The sequence below is a fragment of the Numida meleagris genome, chromosome 7 (genome assembly GCF_002078875.1).
Source record: "Numida meleagris isolate 19003 breed g44 Domestic line chromosome 7, NumMel1.0, whole genome shotgun sequence".
Lineage (NCBI taxonomy): Eukaryota > Metazoa > Chordata > Aves > Galliformes > Numididae > Numida > Numida meleagris.
In genome coordinates, this window is record NC_034415.1 from 1093044 (window position 1) to 1116852 (window position 23809).

Consider the following 23809-nt stretch of genomic DNA (forward strand, 5'->3'; position numbering starts at 1 on the left):
GGTTGCGGCTCCGCGGCTTCTCTGCCGCTTTAGCCGCCGGACCGCCCGGGGGCTGGCTCTTGTCGCCGGCGATTTTTTTTTTCTTTCCTTCCTCTCTTCTCGTTTTTTTTTCTTTTGGGCCTGTCCCCCCCCCTTGTCACGGACGCAGACCCTTAGACAATACCGTGACAACCACGATGCTAGGATTTCCAGAGATTTACATGCCAGTCGCTTTAAAAAGAACTTAGGATCTATGCAGCAACGCATGCTGAAAATAACTGATCTTTTACAAGTGCTGCTCCCTGGATGGCATCTTCTGCCTCCCAAGACAAAATATTATCTGATGAGTAGTATTATCTAGAACTTTCAAAGGAGATTACCAAAAGATTACCAAAGACTTCCATGTCTTTGTTATCTCTACCAAGTTATAGCAAGACTCAGAATGCCTACGCTGACAAAATGCAAATAAAAAAGACCACTTCATTTGAAAATCATCTAAGTATATATATGGAGTATTAGTACATAAGCGTTCTCATCCTCTTCCAAATAATTTCATTGATAGTTCTTGGTGTTACCTCCTCTGACTAAACTAACTTTAGAGTTATGGAGTGCTTGTTTCTTCTTCTTTTTCTTCAAAAATTTCAGTCAACAACACACAGAACCACTTAGGTGCACCATGAAGCACCTAGCTTTATAAACTGGAGGGAACAAAGTGACAACATATGTTACAAAACACATCAAAGGTACCTGCATAAGAAAGGTGTGGCCTGCTTCAGCTAGTTACAACACTTAGACTTTGCGAGCCAAAGCAGCTGCAATGCAAGTGGCACAATCAGCACCCTAACATTCAAAAGTGCTTAGCTCTGCCCGGCTATAAAGTGGTATCAAGTTGCAGTCCTGTTTAATGTTTGACTCCAACTGTTTTCAGGCATCCAGACCTAGAAATATTTAATAATCTACAGCTTAGCTTTTCCCAAATGATATCCGTGTAACAGATCTCCAGTAATTACACTGCACAAGAAACATATAAAGGACAGAAATGTAATTACTGTAAAAAATGGTACTAAAAATATCACAGTTACACCAAAAAACATTGCATATTTTATGCAGGCACATAATGGGTCTCCAGAGGAAACAAGCACCCGCTTGAGTATACAGTCTACAAGCAGGCATTTAATTTAAGGGTTACTACTGCCACGATGCCAGAAGAATATCTACTATAAACTAGCATAAAATAAAATCACTTTTAGATTCTACTTAAAACTACAGTTTGTTTACCTGTCTTGTAGAAGAGCAACTCACATCCAATAGAGCTAAGCACTGTGTACCACAGCAGCTAGATTTCAGAATACCTACAACTCTGCAGATTAGAACCTAAGTTTTGTAAGCAACCGTATGCTTTTCATCACTTTGTTACTTCTTTTCAAAACTGCGAAGTACAGTTTAAAACTGCACCCTACAGAGTAGGGTGTGTCGAGTTCACCAAAAGCCCAGAGGCGTTTCATTGTTCAGACAGAACTGAAGCAATGCTTAAAGAAAAAAAAAATTAGACTGTATCTTTGAAATCACTAACAGAGCAATTGCTTTATACCTTCATAACTTTACCAATAAGTTTTCAGTATTGCATACACTACAGTAGTAACGATAAAGCAACATGAGTTACAGTTTTCTTGCTCTCCTTATTTCACGTTTAACTATTGAGAAGTCATGGCACTAACCTGGGTCCACGTGTCTGGAGTTTCTTCTAATTCCATTCGTTCGTTTCTGAACAACAAAAATACATAGAGGATATGAATAAACTTGTTTTCATGAAGACACATTACACTCCTTTCATTCCCACAATCTACTAGGCAAAGATGGTTATCTTATTTTCCCTACCATCATAACCACAATTATCTTTATCTGACAGAAATATCATACTTTGAAAATTATTGTTAGTAATTTAGTAAGTTTACTCACGTATCCTATTTTTTTCCTGACACCAGGCTCAGAAGATTCTTAGTGCACAAGTTTATTCATATCTTTTTGTATAGTAAGTATTTAAGAAAATCACTTACGAATATGATAGTGGAAAAATATGCAGCCCATAAAGACAGAAATAGTGAGGCTGCTTCTCTTGTTTTAATAAGATAAAAACTTTTACTGTTCCTCCTCTGTACTTAAGGTAGTCAGAATTTCCTAGAAAATTCTTAATTTTCTCATTTTCTAGGCAACCACTCACATTTTTATTAACTTCTCTCCCTCTTTCTTTTAAACTTGGATGAACTCAAGCTTTGTAAAATAAGTAACACTGGCATGAGGTATGGGTCCCTGGAAATTTAAGTGTGAAATAAGGCACATCTGTAAGCCAGTCATTTGCTTTTGCAAACATGTTTTAACTGGTAGCTTGCATGAAGGTTCCATGCATTCTTACATTTATTTTTTAATCAGACCAATCAGAGAAAAGCATGTTGCATAACAAAGGGAACAATTAGGTTACTCCAATTTAGTTGTAGCTGATATAAGCTGATGCAGGACACACACTGAGGCAAGCCAAAAATCAGTAACCTAAGGCACAACAAAATTACTAAGTCCCATGGCAAGGTGGCAAAAGAAAAAGCTTGATTTAAAAAAACAGCTTTCAGACTCTTGCCAGACTGGACATCTTTGGTCAATACCTTACAATTCTAAACAAAGAAAAGGTGGTTGTTTTTTTTTTTTTTTTTTTTGCAGGTGTTCGGAAAAAGATAAAATTGAAAATTGCTGCTAAAAGTGAAAAAGTTTCAAGGCATGAACAAAAGTCTCAATTATTATTATTATTATTAAATAGAGGCTTTTTATTACTCTTACGAATTAACGCAGTGGTATCTGAATATTTGCATGAGAGGGAAAGGAGCAAGAGCAGGAAAAAGCAAACCCAAAGGAAGACACATTTAACTTACTTCCATTTTTCGCCTAATAACAACTAACTGAACAGCAAAAAAATACAGTAATTCTGTGATAATACAACTCAGGTACACCAAAAGGTTCAGCAGGAAAATGATTTTAAGGAAAATTCTTTGGTTGTATGAAAACATGCTGAATTATCCTCAAATATACTGCAGTGCCAGTATTACTACATTACCAGTATGACATAAATCTTCCCCAAAATCATATATTCTGATTTATACTTAATTCTTACGGTGCTGAAGGAAATTTAAAACAGGCGATTAATTAAGAATGAAAGAAATGCTGACATTTTGGCTCAAATCAATAGCCAGTACCAAATTAATAGCTCTAGAAAGGAAGCTATTTCTTACAAAAAAAAAAAAAAAAAGATTTCAGAATCATGCTGGGGGTGAGAAGCTTGGGTCAGGAGAGACTAGCTACAATTAGGATCCATATTTTCTTCATCTGGCCACGTATGTTCATCTTATTTAGCTTGAGGTACTTTGGCAGGCCTACCCAACAAGGAGCAGTCAGCAATCTGTTCATAGCTTCCCAGTGCTGTCTGTCAACTACAGCACCGGGAGAGTTCAGCTAAGAGGCCATGCTATAATTTTCCAATTTTAAAGTGCCCTTCCTTTGCAGATATTTCTAGGCAGACATTAAAGACCAGACAGCGGGTGGATGGAGGTACAGTTAGTGAGCTGCAGGCTGAGGAAATGGCAAGGCAGGCAGGCAGGCGGCAGCCATTTCGAGGCATACAGGCAGACCGCAGGGCTGTGAGCACAGGCTGCGGTAGCGCAGACCCAGCACCCTCTCCTCACACAGGGTTGCACTCAGGCTGCCCTGCCCTCAACCTCTCAAACACCACAGAGCCTGGCTGGTGCCTGATGCAGCCCAGGCCACAGCCAAGGAACATGCCAGAAGGTGCTGGGCCCTTCCCAGCCCTCGCTGCCATATGGGGTGGGTGCAGCACCACAGTGCTCCAACACAGGAGAGGGCACAGAGGGAGCCGGCTCTGTGTGTGACAGCCATGATCCCCTGTGCAGCACTCACGACAGCAGATAGGCCCTTTCAGTTTTGGTACTGGTGTTAGTGACGACACCAAAACGTGCATTTATCGAGAGAAGGAATATACAAGCTTATACATTTTTCACCACCAGCATGCTGCTTAAGCAGTTAAATTATCACCAACTTCTGATGTAAAGTAGCCACTGGAAGCTATTATACCCTCACATTTCTGCCTTTCTTCTTTCAGAACTGGCAGACAAAAAGTAACTGCTTACTCCCTTCTGTGCTTCAGTCCAAAGGCACCAGTAACTGGTGAGAACACAACCCAATGTAACTGTCAGCATTCTTGTATTTAAGTCCATGTACACTACGTATACCACTGCCTCCATCTTACCATTCTCTCAAGATTATATAATTCCATAACTACCAAATTACTCTAACAAAAGCCTGTTTAAATAAAAATGCAAAAGCCTGTTTAAATAAAAAGGCAAAAACTGTTTCTCATTGCCCCAAAGGCTGCAGAGAAGCACAGACTGAGATGCCAGTACTGAGATACTGATACCCCAGCACATCTTGTGTGGTAGAACCACCTATTGTTTAAAAAAGACAAAGAAGTAGTTTAACTGCACTGCCAAATTAGGTCCAGCAACACTGAGAAACAAGACAACAGTACTAAAGTAATGTTGTTTTTTTTTTTCCTGTAACTTAAAACAAACCCACTCCTTCCAGTGTTCCCAACATCAAGCCATATCAGCTGAAACTTAGCACACACTTTGAACACAGTACATTTGTATTTAGTAGATGTTTTCCACCATTCTAAAGAAATACGTTATTAAATGCGGAAGAAAAACATACCTGCATCAACAGCACGCGCACAAAGTAAATAATGTCACTAACAAAGCAAATATCACATGAAAACGTATCCTTACCTCATGCTTCAGGTTCCCATGTTCTGAAACATAAGTAAAAATGGGCATTATTGGTGATTGCAAATTCAGGCTGCTTATATAGCAAGCTCAGCCCAAGCTGTGCTGCATGACGCCAAGCCCCACTGCACCCAGCGCTACCTGATCCCTGCAGCACGCCCGGGCAGCCCAGGGCCGTACCGTGCAGGCCGTGCTCGCCTCGCTCATTGGCTCTCCTCCCCAGGCAGCGCTGCACCCGGTGCCAGCGGCTGCAGGGAAGCCTGAGCCAGCACACACTTCTGGAAGTCCCAAACACACCTCATAGGCATCTGCTCAGTGGGAATTCAAGAGCTATTGTTCTTCATTGCAAATCATGTTGGCACCTCTTCTCAGCTGTCTGTTCACGGTATGCCAAGGTGTACTGAGATAAGATGCACATCTCTAGCTGCAAATTTTTCTATACTTGTACATCAGTTTAGCATTGCGTTAGTGTATCACGGAATCTTGAGCCAGTGGGTTTTAATGGGACCTTCTTGCTATGGATTTTCTTGTACTAATTGAAAATGAGATTAAAAACATAGTCCAGCAGGTGATCAGATGGCATCGAGGCAGTAACGCTTGCACCTACAACCACACATTACTAAAGACACAAAAAGGTCTTTGTGCATTTTTTTTTATGCCTTCTTTCTTTCAATGTCTAGTTTGGTAACTGGTATTTTGGTGTACTCCAGATGACTTGGGATTAGTGCCTTACCAAAGGAGAACCAGACGCATTTACCTACACACTCTCTAGGACTGCACATGCTGCTAAGGCAGAGCACATACTGTCCATGCCCAGTGATTAATTTGTTACACTGAAAATTTCTCTGCACACAGTGAACCATATTCACAATAAATCAAGTTAAAAGCTTTAACTGCAAGTAGACTTTGTTCTGCTAAAAAAAGAAGAAGAACGTGAACCAGTCAAGTGTGGGAAAAAAAAACCTTTTGGCTTTCCAGCATCTTATGCAAAGACAAGCAGGCATGCCAAGACTCAGCACACCAGCTGCGGACGTGGGGCCAGGCACGCGAGGCCCAGCCCATTTACCATCAACAGGCCTTTCTTCTCACATGCCATTTCAGATGCTATTTCTTCTCATACATTATGCCAAAGATGAATTTTCTCATCACTCTGAGAATTTTTTTTTTTTTTTATCATTTATGCCCTTTTCAAAAGTGTTGATTTGAGTTCACACAGGGAATAAACAGAAGAAAAATAAGGCACCCCAAAGTAAGACTTACAAGTACACTACCGAGGTTTTCAAAGGATCCTGAGGTTGCTTAAGGGTTGCTAAAACTCAATATAATTTTGGTGTTTCAGAATTCAGTATGTCTTTCAAAATTTTTTGCCAAAATGTGAATGACTTCGCAGTTTTCCAGTGTTTAATCTCAGCATTATAAATGACTTCTAATGAATGGAAGTCATTTGTGAAAGTATTTTTAGAGGGGCAGAGGCTAAACTTCAATTCCAGACCTGAAGGGTCTGTTTTGTTGTTTGTTTGTTTTTTTTTAAATGGCCTACCTTTAGTTCTACTGATCTCTTATTCAAAAACTGAAGGGGAAATATCTTTCTAACCTCCTACAAGAGTTATTTTCCACTCCTACAAGGATCCCAAACAACTACATGAATGAGCTCCACTTGGTGATTTCAGCACCCCAACACTTTTCATAAGTAATTAAGGAACCCGCTGATTAACCTCCAGTATCTGGATTACAGAAATCACTACAGAGGAAGATAATAAATATTCCTGATTATTTGCATAAAATAAATTCTATGAGAAGCGTGTGGGTTTTTTCTTTTGTTTTGACTAATTCATAGGTTAAAAAAGTGAACCACTGCATTAACCAAGGCCAGGAGGACATTTATTATTAAAGCCTAATGACCAAATTCAAACATAGAAAAAGCAATAGCAGCTCCAATAAAGAATACTGTTTCTTCAAGCTCTCTCTGCATTAACTCATAAGAAGTCCAAAACTTAATCAACACTGACAGACTGAAATATGACCTGTTATTTCACTATTATCATGTAATGAGCAAAATATATTTGATATCTATTTCCACCTCAATGCTCATTCAAAAAATAAGGGTTTTTGTCTTGTTATTCATTACAGTTTAAGTATTCCTGTGGTTCAGAATTTTTTCTATCAAATTATGTGGGTTGCTTCATCATAAGAGTTGTTTTTTTTTCCAAATGCTACATTATTACAAGAGCAAAAAGCTAACTTCTATTTACTTTGATATTTTGGAAGGGTAAAAAAATCAGTGCCCAAGGATATCCATCAGTGGATATTTTTTTTACACATGACGATTTTAATTCATGTTTCTGCTCATCACCTACACAGTCAGCGAGTTCTAAGCAAGTGATTCTTATCATCATAGTTCAGCACAGTTTTTAGGTTTTGTTTATTCAGGGAGGCCATGCTATGGGTCAAAGTTTCGTCATTATATTTTAATACAAAAGAAACAGGAGTAGCCACTGGCCTCAATAGGAAAGGGAGAATAAATCAAAAAACCACTATGGGCTGCTCCTCAGGGATGCAACAGAGCAGCTGCGTTCAGCATGCTTATTCAATGGAGAGTAAATAAGTGGTTATGTAGTAAACGACCCAAGTTCCCATTTTAAAAGGAAATACAAATATTTAAAAAGAAGTGCTATCAAGCAAGCTATCTTAAAGGAGTTGTGGCACTACCTGCTCCTTTCCAGTCACTTAACCAGAAATTGAATAATCAGAAGGAAAGCAAATAGTGACACCAGTATTGATAGTATAGGTCTCTGCACAAAACGCTACGCCCCCCTAAGTGACTTTTGTCCAGGTTGAGCAAGGATGGTTAAATAATACAGCCCAACCTTTGTTGCATTTAAACAAGAAGTGGCATAACTCCAATGAACGTTCTGGGACTTGAACATTTACTTGTCAGTGCTGCTGACATGGTAGGTTTGGAGAAAAGCCAAAAATTTTGCAACTACTGATCAAGCCAGCAAAAAGGTAAACAGTGAAAGCTGCTGTTTTCCTTCTAGATGCCAAAAATGCATGCTTTTTATTAATTATCCATAACGTGCTGTAGCAAGCAATTATAACATAAGCAGCATGGACTGTATTATTGGGCACGCACATTACAATATGAAAGCCACCGTGAACTTAATCCATTTGTATGGTAAAACTTTCTTGAACGTTCATCATATACTTGAAAAAATAATTTTCCACCTAGAATCATGTAATTCTATGATACTAGGTGGAAATGTGGTGTTTTTTCAAATGGAATAACCTGAAGAATAAATGAATCGTGCATAAATTAGCTAGAGGTTACTATAAAAGCACCTGGTTAGTGTTTTTCTAATCAATTTTTGCCCTGATAAGGGACACTTCTAGCACTCCCTGGAAGAGGAATATAAAGAACAGAATTTCATAGTTTGCCACTGTACTTGAAATATTCAAATTCTTTCAGACCCTACAACCATTGCTAGAGTTTCGTCTAACTGAAATATTCAATAGTCTATGGAACCAGAAAAATTTGCATGAGAATACTTAGTTCCATATAACTGAATGAATTTGGTAAAATTCCAGTCTGGTAATGGAAATGGCTTGTTAATTCTGCAATTTTCTACTAGAAATGGGCCTACAGTTATGCAGTATCTTCTAGGGTAAGCAATGATATTGGTTTTACCAATCTGGAGAACCTCTGCAGAAATTGCAAAGACGACAGAACAACCTGTGCAATATTAGTAAGAATGAAAAGGCAGACAGCTTCTCCCTATGTCTCATAAAGGTGTGTCTTAACAATGCTCACTTTAGCAAAGGTCCCACTCTTAGCCACTCCAAAATAAAAAACCTTTCGACAAGTAGCAGAACATCAGATAAATAGAGTTGTACTCTGCCTTGAAATAAGACACAGAAGTGTCATTGAGAAGTCAGAAGAGTTAGAAAGGTAACAGGAGATCACTATGTCAGCCATTGGTTAAAAACAGCATATATATATATAAATAATTGGCCCTGTAAGAGAAATATGTGTCTATTTCATAATCTTTATGTTTAAGGATAAAGGCTTCATAAAGCCTTGTGTTTAACTATGGTTGTGCAGCCTAAACGAGTTTGTCAGACTACATCGGCAACAAAGGGAATGATGGATTTGAAGTCTCAGAAAAATGAAGCAATAAAATGTAAGTAAAATATACGAAAACGCTTGAGCATGTACAGGGCAGCATTTCAGGGGAACGGAAACTAAGTCAATCATGACAAAAGTGAGCACAGAACTTCCATCAGAGCACAGATTCAGAGCAACGTGGGCAGGAACAATAGCAAGAAAAACATGGACTAAATGCAGACATTTTGTTCTATTTATTAATTCAACTGATGAAGTCTATCTTTTATCATTGCAACATCTATAGTCTAATGAACCGGCCTTCTTTGAAGCAGGACATCTGAAGAACTGGCATATGTCTGTGTAGATGGTATAGCATGACAACCCAGCAATTTATCTTCAGATTTTGTCAGTGTTTCTCTCACAAGCGTATCATCTAAATCTGACACTTATTAAATTCATCATTTAGAAGGTTTCATCTATCTTTGCATGTCTATCGTTTGCATTTTCAAAAACTGACTTGAAATGAAATAAAAAAAGTTTTAATCCACTCAGAGATGCTCTAAGCATCATTTCAGAAAGCTTCAGCAAAAGCATCTGCTCAGAGGTCTAGAAAGAAAACAAAATATTAAACCGCGCTAAAAAAAAAGAAAAAAATACCAAGGAAAATTCTCTGCAAATGCTTTTAAGAGCCCAACAGTATATTCTGATTTTGGCAGTGTTTTTAATTCTGATCATCTCTTTTCAAGTAAATCTCTAGTAGTAAAAGGTCTAAAGAATGGAAATGAAAATTGTCTGAGGCATAGAAGAAGTTCCACTTACGAAGAGATGATATAAAATTAAGACTATTCAGTTCAGAAAGGATACTAACACAGAGGTCATGAGACATGAACATATCCAGAAGCAGTCACTGAAGACTTCCATTTACACTGCTCAGAAAAACTAAAAAGTTGCAAGTTAATTAAAAATGTAACAAGGTCAAACATAACCAGGATAAGATATATAACTTATGAAGTGCTCAGAGGAAAATTTAGCAGAACTCACTGTTAAAAAAAATTGTAACCACAATTAGATATTTCTTACTTACTGGCCAAAGTTGATCAGTGGGGTGAGAAAGTATGCATTTTCAGGAAAATAGGTAAAAAAATTTGTCTTTTACGTTCTTATTTGTTCACAGAGCAAGAGAAAGCATTTTGTTTCCCAATGGCTTTTGTGGCTCTGAACTACTTTCAAAGGAGGCTGTAAACAAGCATTGCATCCCACAAGCTGGTAGAAGACACACAGCTCTTCTGTCTTGCACGAGAGCTACAAAAGTCTAGGGGCCTTTACATAAATGTAAAACACACTGGTAAAAGAAAAAAGTCTGCAGAGGGGACATAAAGTGGTATACCTTGATGTAAGCTGAGCATGTAACAAAAAAAAGAATCTTACAAAAAAAACAGCTGCTTCCAAGTTTAGTAAAGATTCATGCAGTATTAACTTTAAAAAAAAAGGAATTTTTTTTTAAACAAAATCCATAGGAAAATTCTGCTGCTTTCAAGTCGTACAATGAAAATTTATGACATTAATGAAGCGGTGGGGTTTTCTTTGTTTTGATTTTTGCGTGTGTGTGTTTTTAGCGGGATTTCTTGTTCTTGCTTGATAGGCTTTTTTGTTCATTTGTTTGTTGGCTGTTTTTTCTTTCGTTGTTGGGATGGAGGTGGGGGGAGAATGACATTGTTTTGTTTACCCCAAGCAAGCATAGGGTATTACTTGGGTATACATGCAGGAAAACTGCCAGAAATCAGACCTTGTGGGATTTATGGTCATTCTTACTAATATGCATTGCACCATATGCGTCCACAGATCTTCAGAGGGAAACAGAAGACAAGCTCCTGGCATGTCAGCTATGTTGGCTATCCAATTAAAATAATAACTACAAAAGTGATTAAAACAGAAGGGAAAGAAAGAAAAAATTAAGAGTATGTAGGGGTGGTTATAGTGAAGAAGATAGCTTTCTGGTGAAGAAAAGTATCTTTGCTTTCCCTCTCTATTAATTTGAATGTAATTGCTTTAAAATACTCATTATATTTATTTTCCTCTAGAATAACCTTAGGAGGTTCTATGAAAATTCTGTGCTCCAGAAAAATAAATATTTGACCGAAAAATACTGTGGTTGCTTGTATAATTTTTGGAGCTACAATAAATTATATTAAAAAGCCCAGTCTGGGACAAGAACACAGAAGATACCCAGTGCAGGAAAGCAATTAACAAAGTAAACTTCACTAGCTGCAGGAAAAGTTAAGATCTGCTATCCTAATTAACTTGTTAAAGGAGGAAGTAAATTAGGCAAATTAGTATACTGAGTCAAAAGCCAAGCAGAAACTGGGAAGTAATGCAAACAGGGGCAAAAAAAGAAGCAACCTCATCTAACTCTGAAAGAACAAAAAGCCAGAACCAAAATCTTGAAGCAGAAATCTGTTGAAGGGGAGCAGATGATGTCGTGTTGTAATTCAAGTAGTGGGAACGTGATAGCAATGTCAAAAAAAGAAAACAGAGCAGTAGAAGAGGTTGCATAGCTTTTGTGAGATACATGAGACAAGAAAGTTCACACAAACTGTTATGAAGTAATCCCAGAAAAGAATGCACTGATTTTATAAAAACAAGTAGGACAATTAATCAGAAAGCTTCTCCAAAAAATAGTTACACTTTGCAGAAATCATGATGTGTTCCAATGGCTTATCAGTACATCCAAATGTACTGATAGACAGGAAGACCTCTAATTTCCATTTTGCCAGCTCCAGCACCACCAAATAATCTCTAGAAAGATTAAGAGAACCTGCATAGAGGGAAGAGTCAAAAACAGCACTCCTTTACATGACTAGCTGGCGGAAGTGTACAGACTCACTGCCACTAAGAAAACAGGTACAGGGAAGAGAAGGGAAAGCAGGCAAATATTGAGCACTAACATTTGGCATTAGCCGTGGGAGATGCCAGAGAAAATTACAAATAACGCTGAGCAGAGCAGAGAGAGGTCAAATCTGGAAAGAGCACATTAGAGTTGTCTGAGGGAGACTGAACGGTAGCTTAAGTCACAAGAGTCCTTGAGGTCCCAAGGAGCAGAAGGAGAATAGGATGAGCACAAAATGTTGATAGCTAGGAAAGAAACCCATGGAGGGAATACAGCAATTGATTAAAAGACGACGAAAAATTGGTCCTTAGATGTGGGCAGCAGTGATACATCAATCATCTTTTTGTGAATACTGAGTGGACAGAAACCATGGAAACCAGAGAGATGAAAGCGGAAGCTGAGGCAACACAAACAGTTTCAGGAGCTGAGAGGAAAATATGACAACTGATATAGACATAAAGGGAGAACCATGAAGATGACAGATGATAAGTCATACAGTAGGTGTTACTTGTGAGCCATCTACGATTAAAACCAGAGCAATTCCTTGTTGTATAGGACACTGACAAAGAAATTGGGTTTGACCTATAACAGTTCACCCTCTTGCTTTTTAACATTTCAATTTAGTAAGAATAAAAATCCCCATGAATTCTAAATGTAATTCTAATTGTACTTATAAATGGTAGTTTCACAAGTATGTATGTTACAATAAACACAAATTAGGGGTAAATTAAACCTTAATTATATCTAGAAAGTTTTATGTCCTAATTAAAATCGGTATTCTAACAATAAAAATGACTTACCACCTGAATTAGCTCTGCCACAATTGTCTAATCTTCCTAAACATTCTTTGTGTGCTCCAGCTCCACACTTAGAGCATAAATAGCCTTGATAAAATGTTCCCCTGTAAAATAAAATTAGGTAGTGATACATTAGAAGTGATAAATTCCGTGCATAAAGAAATAGGAGACACAGCAGAAGGTATTAGAAGTCATTTGCTGTTCTGCATAATGATAGTACTTAAAAGGCTCAAGAAATAGTGACAACTGACAAGCAGCTCATCAGCTTTTTGTCGCTACTAGCTGTTTAAAAAAATCAAAACCAGATAGTTTTCTTGGACTCCTGGTAAAATAACAATCTTCATTTGCATTTAGCCCAAAGCAACTCTGGCACAGTGCACTTGAAATTGTACCATTATCTGTATTATCCTACTCTACAGCTACTCTCAGTTTCATTTCAATAGGAATTTGCCCAGACAACATGAAGAGCAAATCCATTTTGAAAGAGCTGTAAGCGTGAATATATATTTAAGTACTAAGAATTTCACAGGTTATATTGCAACTGCTCTTGACTTCAAATTTATTCATTTAAAAGAAATACATCTTGGTTCACTTTGGTTAATAACCAGAGCTGCTAAGGCAAGAGTGGCTTTCCTTACTCTACATGTTCTCCAATTCCCTTTAATGAATTGGAACCCAAATTCGAGTCTGAGGCAACTGATCCATTTTTAGATTTGTGCATTGCTTTACTCTCAGGTATGATCTACTGAACAGCTAACAGTTTTTTACATGTACTTCTGAGCAATTATATGCGTTCCATCTACTGATGTGTCTACTTACTCTTCACTCTAGACTTGGCTGTCTCTACGATTATCCTGACAAGTTTGGAGTGATTATGCATCCAAGTCTAACATGACAACTTCAGCTTCAAAGACAAATCAGGCCTCAGATATGGAACACACGATTGGACAAGTTTAATCTGAATGAAACATACAGCAACTGCTACTTACTACAGCAGTTATTAGACTGCTAGCGATGAAATGTTGGGTTTTTTTTTCCTTAAATTCAGAAGTGCATGATTTATTTAAGCGTCAGATAACACAAGCTTAGAGACAAATAAACATAAAATATTTCCATGCACTTGGTATCATTTTCGGGTTCTGTTATTTTTTCCCTATTGCTGCACAGGAATGCAAGACTGTATGATAAGAGCATAAGATATAAAATAATACTTCACAATAGACTCTTCTGAGATTTTATCCTCACATAAGAAAGATCAGGCACTAAGGTTCAGGTTTTATTTCGAGTATTTACACGTCATTCTGTTAGGCATTTTTAATGTTAAAATGACAATACATTTTAATAAATTGTTTTGGTGTTTTATTATCCTATGCCCAGTAGGGTCTCAATACTAAAATACCCAGGGACACGTCTATATATCATAAGGTAGCACTTGGGGGTATGTAAGATATCCTGGAGCAAATTAGCATATGTATGCAGAACAATGCAGCGTCATGCAGGCTGTGTCCTGAAAGCAAGGCAGCCGTTTCTGAGCAACAGCAGTTAGTACAGTAACAGAGACACAATGACTCCACTATTCTGCTTCAAATTCAAAAATCAGGCATGCCATCTTTAAGTTCAAGATGTCTGCAGCATTCTTCATAACCACTTAGGCCTTATTGCACTGATCAAAATGTCTAAAAAAAATCTCAGAAACTCCAAGTAGATAGAACTGATCAGAAAAAAAGGTTGCTAAAGGAAGACATTTATAGGGCAAGAAGGAACATACTTGAGGTTATTGTATTCCATGTCTACGTTTAACAAAAATACTACCCATGCATTAAATACTCTTCCTAAAATGCTGTGGCTACATTTTTCTAAACATCAACAAAATGTTATATGAGCACCTGAACCAGCCAAGGTTTACAGAGCTTTTCTAACTCCAGCTTACACTATGAAATTGAGGTTGAATACACATGTCTGTACCATTAGACGCTCCATATCTACAAAAACATAGGTAGCTTACTGAAGAAAAGTCACAGGTGCTCATGTGCAAGTATACATGTATTTAAGAGGAAAGAGAACAATGAATTTCTCAACTTGAGTTACTCTTTCAAATCCTTGCTCATTAAAGAATTAGCATTCCTTATCTAGCTTTTTAACATCCATTTTCAGTTTGTCTACATACTTCTACTTCAGCAGTGCCTTTGTGAGACAACTACTTTCTGTTTCACAAAGCAATCTCCCCATATCAAACATTTATGAGTATCATCATCATCTGCCTTTTTGAAAAAAATATTCCATCTGTCCTTGAGACTGGTGGTCTACAGCTGTGGGACTTGTGGCCCAGTCCTGTTCATCAAAACTATACAAAATGGTCATCATCTACTTCTGCATACTACTCCTCTATAAAATAATGCTCGTAGGAAAACTGTAACAAAGCAGCCTTCTGAAAAAATGGGGTATCCCCTTTATGTTTTGACCTTTCAACAGCACTCCTAATAACGTTTAGTAAATTAATTACAAAATCTCACTAATACTGTGTGTGACGACTTTATGGCTTGTCTGTCTTGGATACGTAACCAGCTAGCCACATAATTCCACATATTCCTTTGACTCAAATATTACCTCTGGGAAAAAAAATCCTTAAATACTTACCTAAGCAGCATTTGACAGACTTTGCAAGATGTCACACGACTGAAAGTATGCATTTTGAACTCATGAAAGCTTGTGTCCGCATAATCTGGCCGTATGTTTGACCTAAAATAAAAATTATTTTAAAATCCACTTTAAACCAAGAAAATATACAACATAAAGCACTATTCACAGCAAGAAATCTGAATCCGTGAACAATTAGCTTTATTTACACTTCACTGATTTCCACTGAAGTGAACCAGAAATATGGAATTTATCACACATTTTGAAATGAAGACCGAATTATTATATTAAGCATACTTGATCCTTAAAATACCTCCTTAACTGCCACACTAACTAGTTAATAATTATACATCAAAACAGTCTTCTGCTTTTTACTCCTTTTCGAGTAGAGAGATTTTATGAAAAAAACACTCATTTCTTCATTCTCAGGTATTTTGCTACGCAGATACATGGATCTTCAAAGAGTAGCTCACAGTTTCAAAATCACCAGGTGAGACAAACATAACCAGCAAGCTTGGGACAATTAGGCCACAAAAAGGCAGCAACATAACTGATAACAGATTTGTCATCTCTTTCTTTAATTCAGTAACATTCTCAAGCTAAGAAAATGCAACTATCTAAAGAAGAACCACTGAAATATTAGACTGCATAATAGAACTCTAGATAACATTAACTTAGGCTAAACTGGACAAGAAGAACACAAGTATACGCATTAATGTATTTTTAAAAATTATTTATCTTGGAATATGTAGGACATTATAGATTTCTGGTACTTCTTCCAAAAACAAAGGAATTCATGATGCATAGGAATTAATATATGGAAAAAAAGAGGATAAGAATGGTAAAATCTACAATACTCAAAGGAAGCTTTTCTGACACACAGTTATAAACTCGGGCATTAAATTTGGAGATACTTATTAGGTAATTTTCATTTTTATTTAAAACAAATAACTTCTGGACTAAAACACAGCCCAGCCACAAGCTGTAATGAAACAAATATGAGTAAGTATACAAGCATCAATCTCTCCAGAACTGAATGAAAAGGCTTATGAAAAAAACATTCAGAGAATCTTTGTAAGTACCTAGTGTCAGAAAGGTCAGTCTTCCAATACGCCTGCTGAAAATGAACGTGCTGAAAATAAAACTGCATTCAAAAAGCAAATGGGATTTTGCTTTTATGCTTGAGAATAGCCTTTCAATCAGTACTATTTTAACTAGCTCACCAGAGTCTCTTTTTGCTATGCAAGATGTCAATACCACACCATCTACTAAAAAAGCATGGCTACTACTCATTCAGAGGATAAAGATATAGGTGTCAGGATAAATTAATCTCCAGAATTAAATAAATTCTTAAACCAGAAGAACAATACACTGTTCTGGGGTTCTTAATCGAGTAGAGCAAGGCCTGAATTCCACAATACATTCAATGCATTTGCAAAGGGTCTGCTAAAACCTCTTAGGCTACACAGTTAACTACGGACAATGCTGAAAACTCTCTAGAATTAGTCGCAGTACTCACAATCCCAACAAAAGCTGCTTTTTATTTATTATTTGGTCCCAACCAGCACAGCTTGCAAAACTGTGTCACAAGCACACACCTAATGTGCAGATACTCATCACATTTGAAGCATATCAAATTAATCCTAAGCAGCATTTTTCAAGTACAAACCAGAGAAAAAGCTGCATTCATTTCATTGGAACACATAAATTTAAAAAAAAAAAAAAAGCACACCATATGAAAAAAAAAAAGACAATCCTGTCCCTTACATGCAGCTTATGGTTAAGTTAGTCTTATATTTAAAAATTGTCTTCCATTCTTCTTCTCTCAGACTACCTTCCTCAAAGACTGAAGTACATGTAAAGTACTGAAAATATATCTCCTACTAACAGGACAAAGGTGATACACAGAGTTCTTTCTTCTATTTGTAATTGAGTTTCCTTGTATTTTATAAAGCCAGACAGTCTTATTTTGCATTGCTTCATAGAAAAATTCACTGAGTGGAAAAAAAAGCACAGTCCTAAAACAGCAAAGAACAAAGCTGTCTACTCACAGAGGAGCTGCCACAAGACCTTCCACCTTCTGTCCACAAACTAACTTGTTTTATTCCACTTGCGGACTTAGCTATCAGATTACAATGTCCAAAGCAAGTCAGAAGGCTTATCCAGTTGAAAACACCTCATCAGCTTTCTCTTGTCTGTTATTAGCTACAGGAGGACTTATACTGGTTCCAAATACTTCTCGGATCTTAAGGATTGCAAAAACATGCCATAAAGAATGGACTTCTAAGTTCTATAAACCCCACCAGGTTCCAGTTGAGTGATTCTACTCCGCAGATTGCTACAATAAATTCTCCATCTAAATGGCTGCTCTTTTCTTCACTTACAAACCTTTCCTATTCACTGCCGTACAATCATGCATTTCCTTGCTAGCTAAAGCCAAACAAGCACAAAGATCTTTTGAGTCTTCCACAATTCAAAATGTACTATTTTCTCTCCCTTCATCCACCCCCCTTAGAGCCATATTACCCAGAATTCAAACAAACAAACAAAAAAAAAGCTTACTTCACACATATATTAATGAGTCTGGAAGAGACTGCAGCCTCAGCATATTACAGAGGATCTTGTGCAGGAAAGAGCAGCAATCAAAAGAAGAAGAAAACTAATACCCAATCTCTCTTCTTGTGCACTTAGAAGATACTTCCAAATACTTGCTTCAAAATAAACCATGCCATTCCATTGCACTCACCGAGAAGAGCAACATTCCTGTTTTCTGTACCTTCCTATTTTAGTAACCATTCACACTAATTGGCTCTGAACTGAGGCAAAATGGAAATGGCCATGCATCAGGAAAATATGTTCTCAAATTTTGAGTCTGATGCATTTAAAAAAAAAAAGTATACGCATCATCTCCTAGGATTCTGTTTTTATAAAGAGATAATTTGTTAAAAATATTATTCAGACGTATCAGTTGATTCATCTTAGACAAGAATGCATTTCCTCACCCCTCAAAAAAGTTTTCACATATACGAAAACAAAGTTTCCAGTTGTCAACATCCTCCTTAGACAACGGGAAAGAGCAGCGCAAAATCAAAAATAGTGTTTATTCTGAAGGCAGAGTAATATAATCTCCACATAGAGAATTAATTAATGACAATTGAAAACACAAAACTGCAATAAAAAACTACTGTGTACTATCCACTGTAAACGTGGAGGTGGAATAAGGAAAGCTTTGTATAAAAAAAAAAATTATTTCAGTGCTAACTGTGGGCAGTTTCATATTCTACCACCTGATCGGACATGCTGCATTATGGCAAATCCAGTTCTGTAGTCACACTACAATCCACATCAGACAAGTCTGAGATGATATAAGATGATGTAGCAGAATATATCAAGTTACAAGTCTTTGAACATCAAGTCTGAAAGAATCTGGGAGTCTGATACATTAGTTTTCAGTATATTACTTTACAGCAAATAAAAAAATAATACTTCCATAAAATGTTTGGCATCTAAAACCTGTTCAACAAAAGCTTCAAATTAGAGAGTAAGAACAACTCATCTGTATCTGCCTATGCACAAATTGCACAAGGATCATGGGATTTTTTTTTCCCCCCATGAAACCTCTCACAGCAAATAGGATATACTACTTTTGGAATTTTTAAACATAGTAAATAAAGCTGGTAACGTCAAAAGAAAAACAGTAGTCACAGCACAGCACACAGCTTTTTATAGTCTCTTCCAACCATACAGGAGCACTTGTAGTTACAGCACTGAAGCCCTCCACTGATACTCTGAGAACATAGATGGTAGCTGCTATGACAACACAGTTCAAGAAAGTATCATATTTTCAAACATTCTTTTCCTTTTTACTTCCCAACAGGTAGGTGCGTTCCAAGACAGAGAAGAAAACTGATATTAAGCTAATATTAATCTTAAGCTTAATACCAAGAATACCGTCTTTTTTAGAAGAAGCATTTCTTGCCAGAAAAAAAATAGGAACCCACGCACAACCGTTATAAGAATTCAAACATATGCTTAAAACCATTCCTGTGACTAGCATTAGGAAAATCTAATTCAGGACTTAAATTGGGTTCCACTCCTATCAGGCAGAGTGGGACGGAATCTCCAGTCCACATATCTCACAGTCTCCTCAGCCTTTCCTCCACAGCTCACATCGTCAGGTGCCACAGGCTCATCACAAATAAAACCTTTTATCCACATCAGGAGTGCTTTATGTAGGGTAAATAATGACAGAGAACATGTTCATCGTTTCCTTTGAAAACTCACTCTTTTTCTTACAAGCAGTGCGGGGAGTCAAAAGCAGTCTCCCTTTTTCTCTTCTACTTTTTCCCTAAGCTGTTCTAACTCCTATGCTCAAGCAGGGACAAAATGTCAGAATACAGAAACAGAGTGAATCTGTAATTAAAAAAAAAATTTTCCAATTCTCCCCTCAATTCAGCAGCAGAATTTCAGTAAGGGACAACCATGAGTGCCCTCTCCCATACAACGCTGGATCTCCATTACCAGATTTACTCCAGTCACTAAAGCAACGTCCTTGGGCTGCCCCTGGGCCTTTTTAGTAAAGCTTTCTCTTTCCAAGTTACTTGCAGAATATTAGTCCCACTGGGACCAATTCACTGCTACACCACCAACCCAAATGCTTCACTTGCTAGTCTCCTTCGTCATTTGGACACTCCGTTCTCATCCTTGCATAAGCCATCAGAAAGACCATTCAAGGAACAGAATGACCATCTGCTTCAGTCAGCCCTGCATCTCTGAACACATCTCTCGTCTGTAAAGTCTGCAGAGTCCAGTGCAAAAAAAAAAAAATTATCCAAAAAAAAATCTTACACAATTGCCCTTGATGTCACGGACTTCCAAACACTCAATTTTTGCTGCTTCTTTCTATCAACTTACCTGTCAGAAAACTAAATTGATGCATAGGCCACCTAGTCTTCAGCCACCTGCATACCACAACACCTTTATAAACAGGATCAGAAAGTGCCACATCTTCAACAGTCTCTCCCAAACTTTTTCAACCAGAATTAATTCCAGGAATAATTCACCTTGTTTAATTGCATGAGTGGCCACCCTAATGTTACAGACAGTCCAAAGCTATCTTGCAAGATGAGCAGACATCTATATGCCTGTTCCCATGCCTACGGACAAAGTAATAAATTCTCTATGCTATTCTATCTCGAAATACCAAAACATTGTGCTTGTGAATAAAATGCAGCAGTTTAAGTTATATTTTCATGACTTTATTACAGCAGTTGTAATAACAGCTCAAAAACTTGAAGTAACTCCTAAACTTGAGGACATAAACATGCCAGAATCAAAACACTAATAGTGAAGTTAAAATAAAGCAATGAACCCTGGCAATCTTGAAATATCTAACAATGTAACCTCTATGCCTCATTTTAGAAAACTGAATTTTGACCATCTAATGTGTTTCCAGGATGAACACCACAAAGGGATGAGTACAAACTGAATATCAAACAGGTTATATGGGATGTGTTACTGTCATTTCCTTATTTGATCAAAACCATAATCTCCTGGGGAAACATTAAGATCACAATGTCTGATAACCAATAGTATACAACAGGCATTTGGCTATCATATCACAGCAATTTGATTTTTATCAGCATTCTTAAGTTTGTTTGTTTTCAGCAAGAGCTATACAAAAAATAGTTTTCACAAGAGGAGGTCAGGCTAAATAAACAAACTAATTTCTTCAGGGGGCTAGGCACAAATAGGCTTTCTTTTACCATCAATTTAACTTTCTCTACCCAGTTAAGTCTTACAAAATAAAATACGCCAGGAAAACCACTAAAATTTCAGCTCCAAAACACTTCTCTCTCTCCAAAATGAGCTATGAAATTATTAAATATGCAATTGATATTGATATATGTCCCAAGAAACCAAATAAAGAAAAAGCTAGAATTGTTTACCGTAGCTCTTCACGTCTTCCCCATGTGGAAAATAGACTCAGGGCCATCCCAGGCTTCATTTCCAGAAAAGCCATATTTGTCAAGACAAACAATGAAAAATCCTTACTCGACAAATTCTAATACTGATTCCATCTTCCCTTGGATGTTTTACTTCTCTGGAGATCCTTAAAAGATTTGCCCTTCAGATATTTTAGTTTTAGCCTAACTGACTTCAAGAACTGTTGCCTGAAATTTATTTTGTATGGACATTACTGAAAGCCTGCTGGCTGCCAACAAACTAACAGAAATATAGAAAAGGAATAATATAAAGTATTATGTTGATTAGATTAAATTCTTACGATAAATTTAAATTCTAAATAAGAAATTAATGAAATGCAAATAACACAGGCTTTACTGGGAAAAGAAAAGCACACAAAAGAGAAGAGATGGTATTATGAAGTGTAAAGAATAGAAGCAATTAGCATTTGGAGTCTTGGCCTCCCAGTTACAGCTATCGAGCTCCTCACATAACACTTGTGACAAGCAGCCCCACAGTTGCAGACACAGTGGCAGGTCCAGCATCTTCCCGTTTCATATTTTGCAGGGGCAGGAACTTAAAGGAAAAGGCCTAGGAACTCTGCATAAGGAAAAGAATCTCCTCTTTTATTCTACATCTAGTTAGATTTTACAAGTACCCTTAACACTACCAGTTAGAAACCGTAGTTTAAACAATCTGCCTGCAAGGTCCACTGCTGTTCTCCACTAGTGACTGGCTCTTCCATTTCTCCCACTGCATTTTGAGGGCCACTTCTTGTAATTGCTTCCTTGGTAGCACTGCAGTACTAGACAGACTTCAGCGATTAGGACCTGCGCAGGCCCCCTCTCTGCCCCTTCTCCGGGTCAAGCCCACTGAGGCATTGCTTATACCCATTACAAACATTTCAATTAATGTCGAAAAATTGCTTCTCTGGAGTACTTAATTAACAACTCAACTTCTCCCTCCCAGTCTCCAAGTAATTTTAATCTAAATTTATTTATCTTATTTGGAAAGAAAATAATGCATTAGAGAAAAAATTAACGAGAGATATTTGATATTCCTCAGATTTTTCCACATCACTTTTCCACTGTGAGGCATATATCTGCTTCACTGCAGGAATCACAGCACATAAAAAAAAGTGAGAAACAAATATATCATACTCAGACTAATGCAAAAGTGACCCTTTGCAAATCGATGCACAGGGAGCTCCTTTCAAAGGTGAATTAGCAGCAAAACAAGACGAGGTATCAACAAGAGCAGGTGCTGACCTAGACACTGTTGAGTAGATCATTTCTTCCATTACAAAATGCAGAGAAATAAAAGGCATTGTAAACACTGACTGAAGCGAGCCATTATTCCCAAGAAACAGACAGTAAACCTCACAGGTATCATTAAAGTTCAGATACATTCTTCCAGATGGCCGTAACTCGGTAGGGCTGTCAACTTGGATAGAAGAGGAATCATGTCCTCCTGCATGTTCCTGTGTGACCTCAAAAGCTGCAAGTACACAGCTACGGGTGCTCTAGGGCTGGGAGCAGGCTGACCCGCAAAGCTGCAGGTTCTAAGTTGACAATATTTAGTCTTCCCCAAAAAGGGAAAAATATGATGCATCTTGTGCAGGTAACAAAGGGGGATAGGGAAGAGCGTTGGGTTGTTTTTGTATTTTTGCTTTAAGGAGAAATTTAGATCAGGTTTTGAAGCTCCTTTTCCCATATCAATTATTTGAAGCAACGGAATTGTGTCAGAAGAAATTAGGCAGGATTTGGTGTACGTAGGTCTTGGCAAAATATCCCATAATTTGAGAAGTGATATTATATTTGAAAATGAGTAGCCATTCCATTTAATTAAAACCTACCTTTGGATAATCATAACAAAAATGCAAGTGTATGAAGTACCAGATAAGGAGTCTGTAGTTTTAAGTATTAAAATAAGAAATACTATAGGGAGCTCAGATATATCTCTATACCTTGAACTCTCCTCAACTCCCAACCTCGAGTAAGACCTTAGCATTTTAGAGCTGTTATTATTCTGCACTCCGTGTTAGGCTTATAAGAATTTAAAATGCTCCATACAGAACTGTTCAGAATTATGGACACCCTGAGCACAAACTGCTAAAGAAAATTTTAAAATGTATGTGACACAAAATCTGATGCTGTATTCATCCAATATAACTATAAAGAAAAAGGTACAGATTAATATCTACAGACACTAGAAATTTTCATTTCTTATTACCATACTATTCTCTGTGATCACCACAGAAAATCTATCAAACGTGTATCTGCCCTAGGCATTTTAAGTCATTAATTGCCAGCAGAAATTATCTACAAAAGGATACATTCTAAGTTCAAATTCCTTCTTAGATGCCCAGGTGACCAACTTCCAAAATTTTAAGCACCTTCAAACTTTGCTACGTCAACCGGGTACTAAGCAATAAAATGTAGCTAACATCTGTCACGTTTGTGTTTAAATTTCTGCTGTTCATGTTATTATTTACTAAACAGAAAACCATATATGTCACTATCAAACAAGAAAAAAAGCTTCCAGCCACACCTCCTATGAAGAATTTCATGTAAAGTTTGACCCAAAACATATTTGACCTCAC

The 23809-nt window shown here is 37.3% G+C and overlaps 1 protein-coding gene across 5 annotated transcripts in view; it reads right to left on the minus strand.

The window, feature by feature from the left end:
- The window catches only part of VAV3 (vav guanine nucleotide exchange factor 3), a 178920-nt gene that overhangs the window by 55987 nt on the left and 99124 nt on the right, over positions 1-23809 (minus strand). For 4 of the 5 annotated variants that reach the window (XM_021404474.1, XM_021404475.1, XM_021404471.1 and 1 more), the window contains exons 16-19: positions 15244-15345; positions 12610-12710; positions 4824-4846; positions 1698-1743 (exon numbers count right to left, since the gene is read on the minus strand). In XM_021404474.1, coding sequence (XP_021260149.1) covers positions 1698-1743; positions 4824-4846; positions 12610-12710; positions 15244-15345 — 272 coding nt within the window. The remainder of the gene's footprint in view (positions 1-1697; positions 1744-4823; positions 4847-12609; positions 12711-15243; positions 15346-23809) is intronic. The other variant, XM_021404472.1, reaches the window with a different exon arrangement.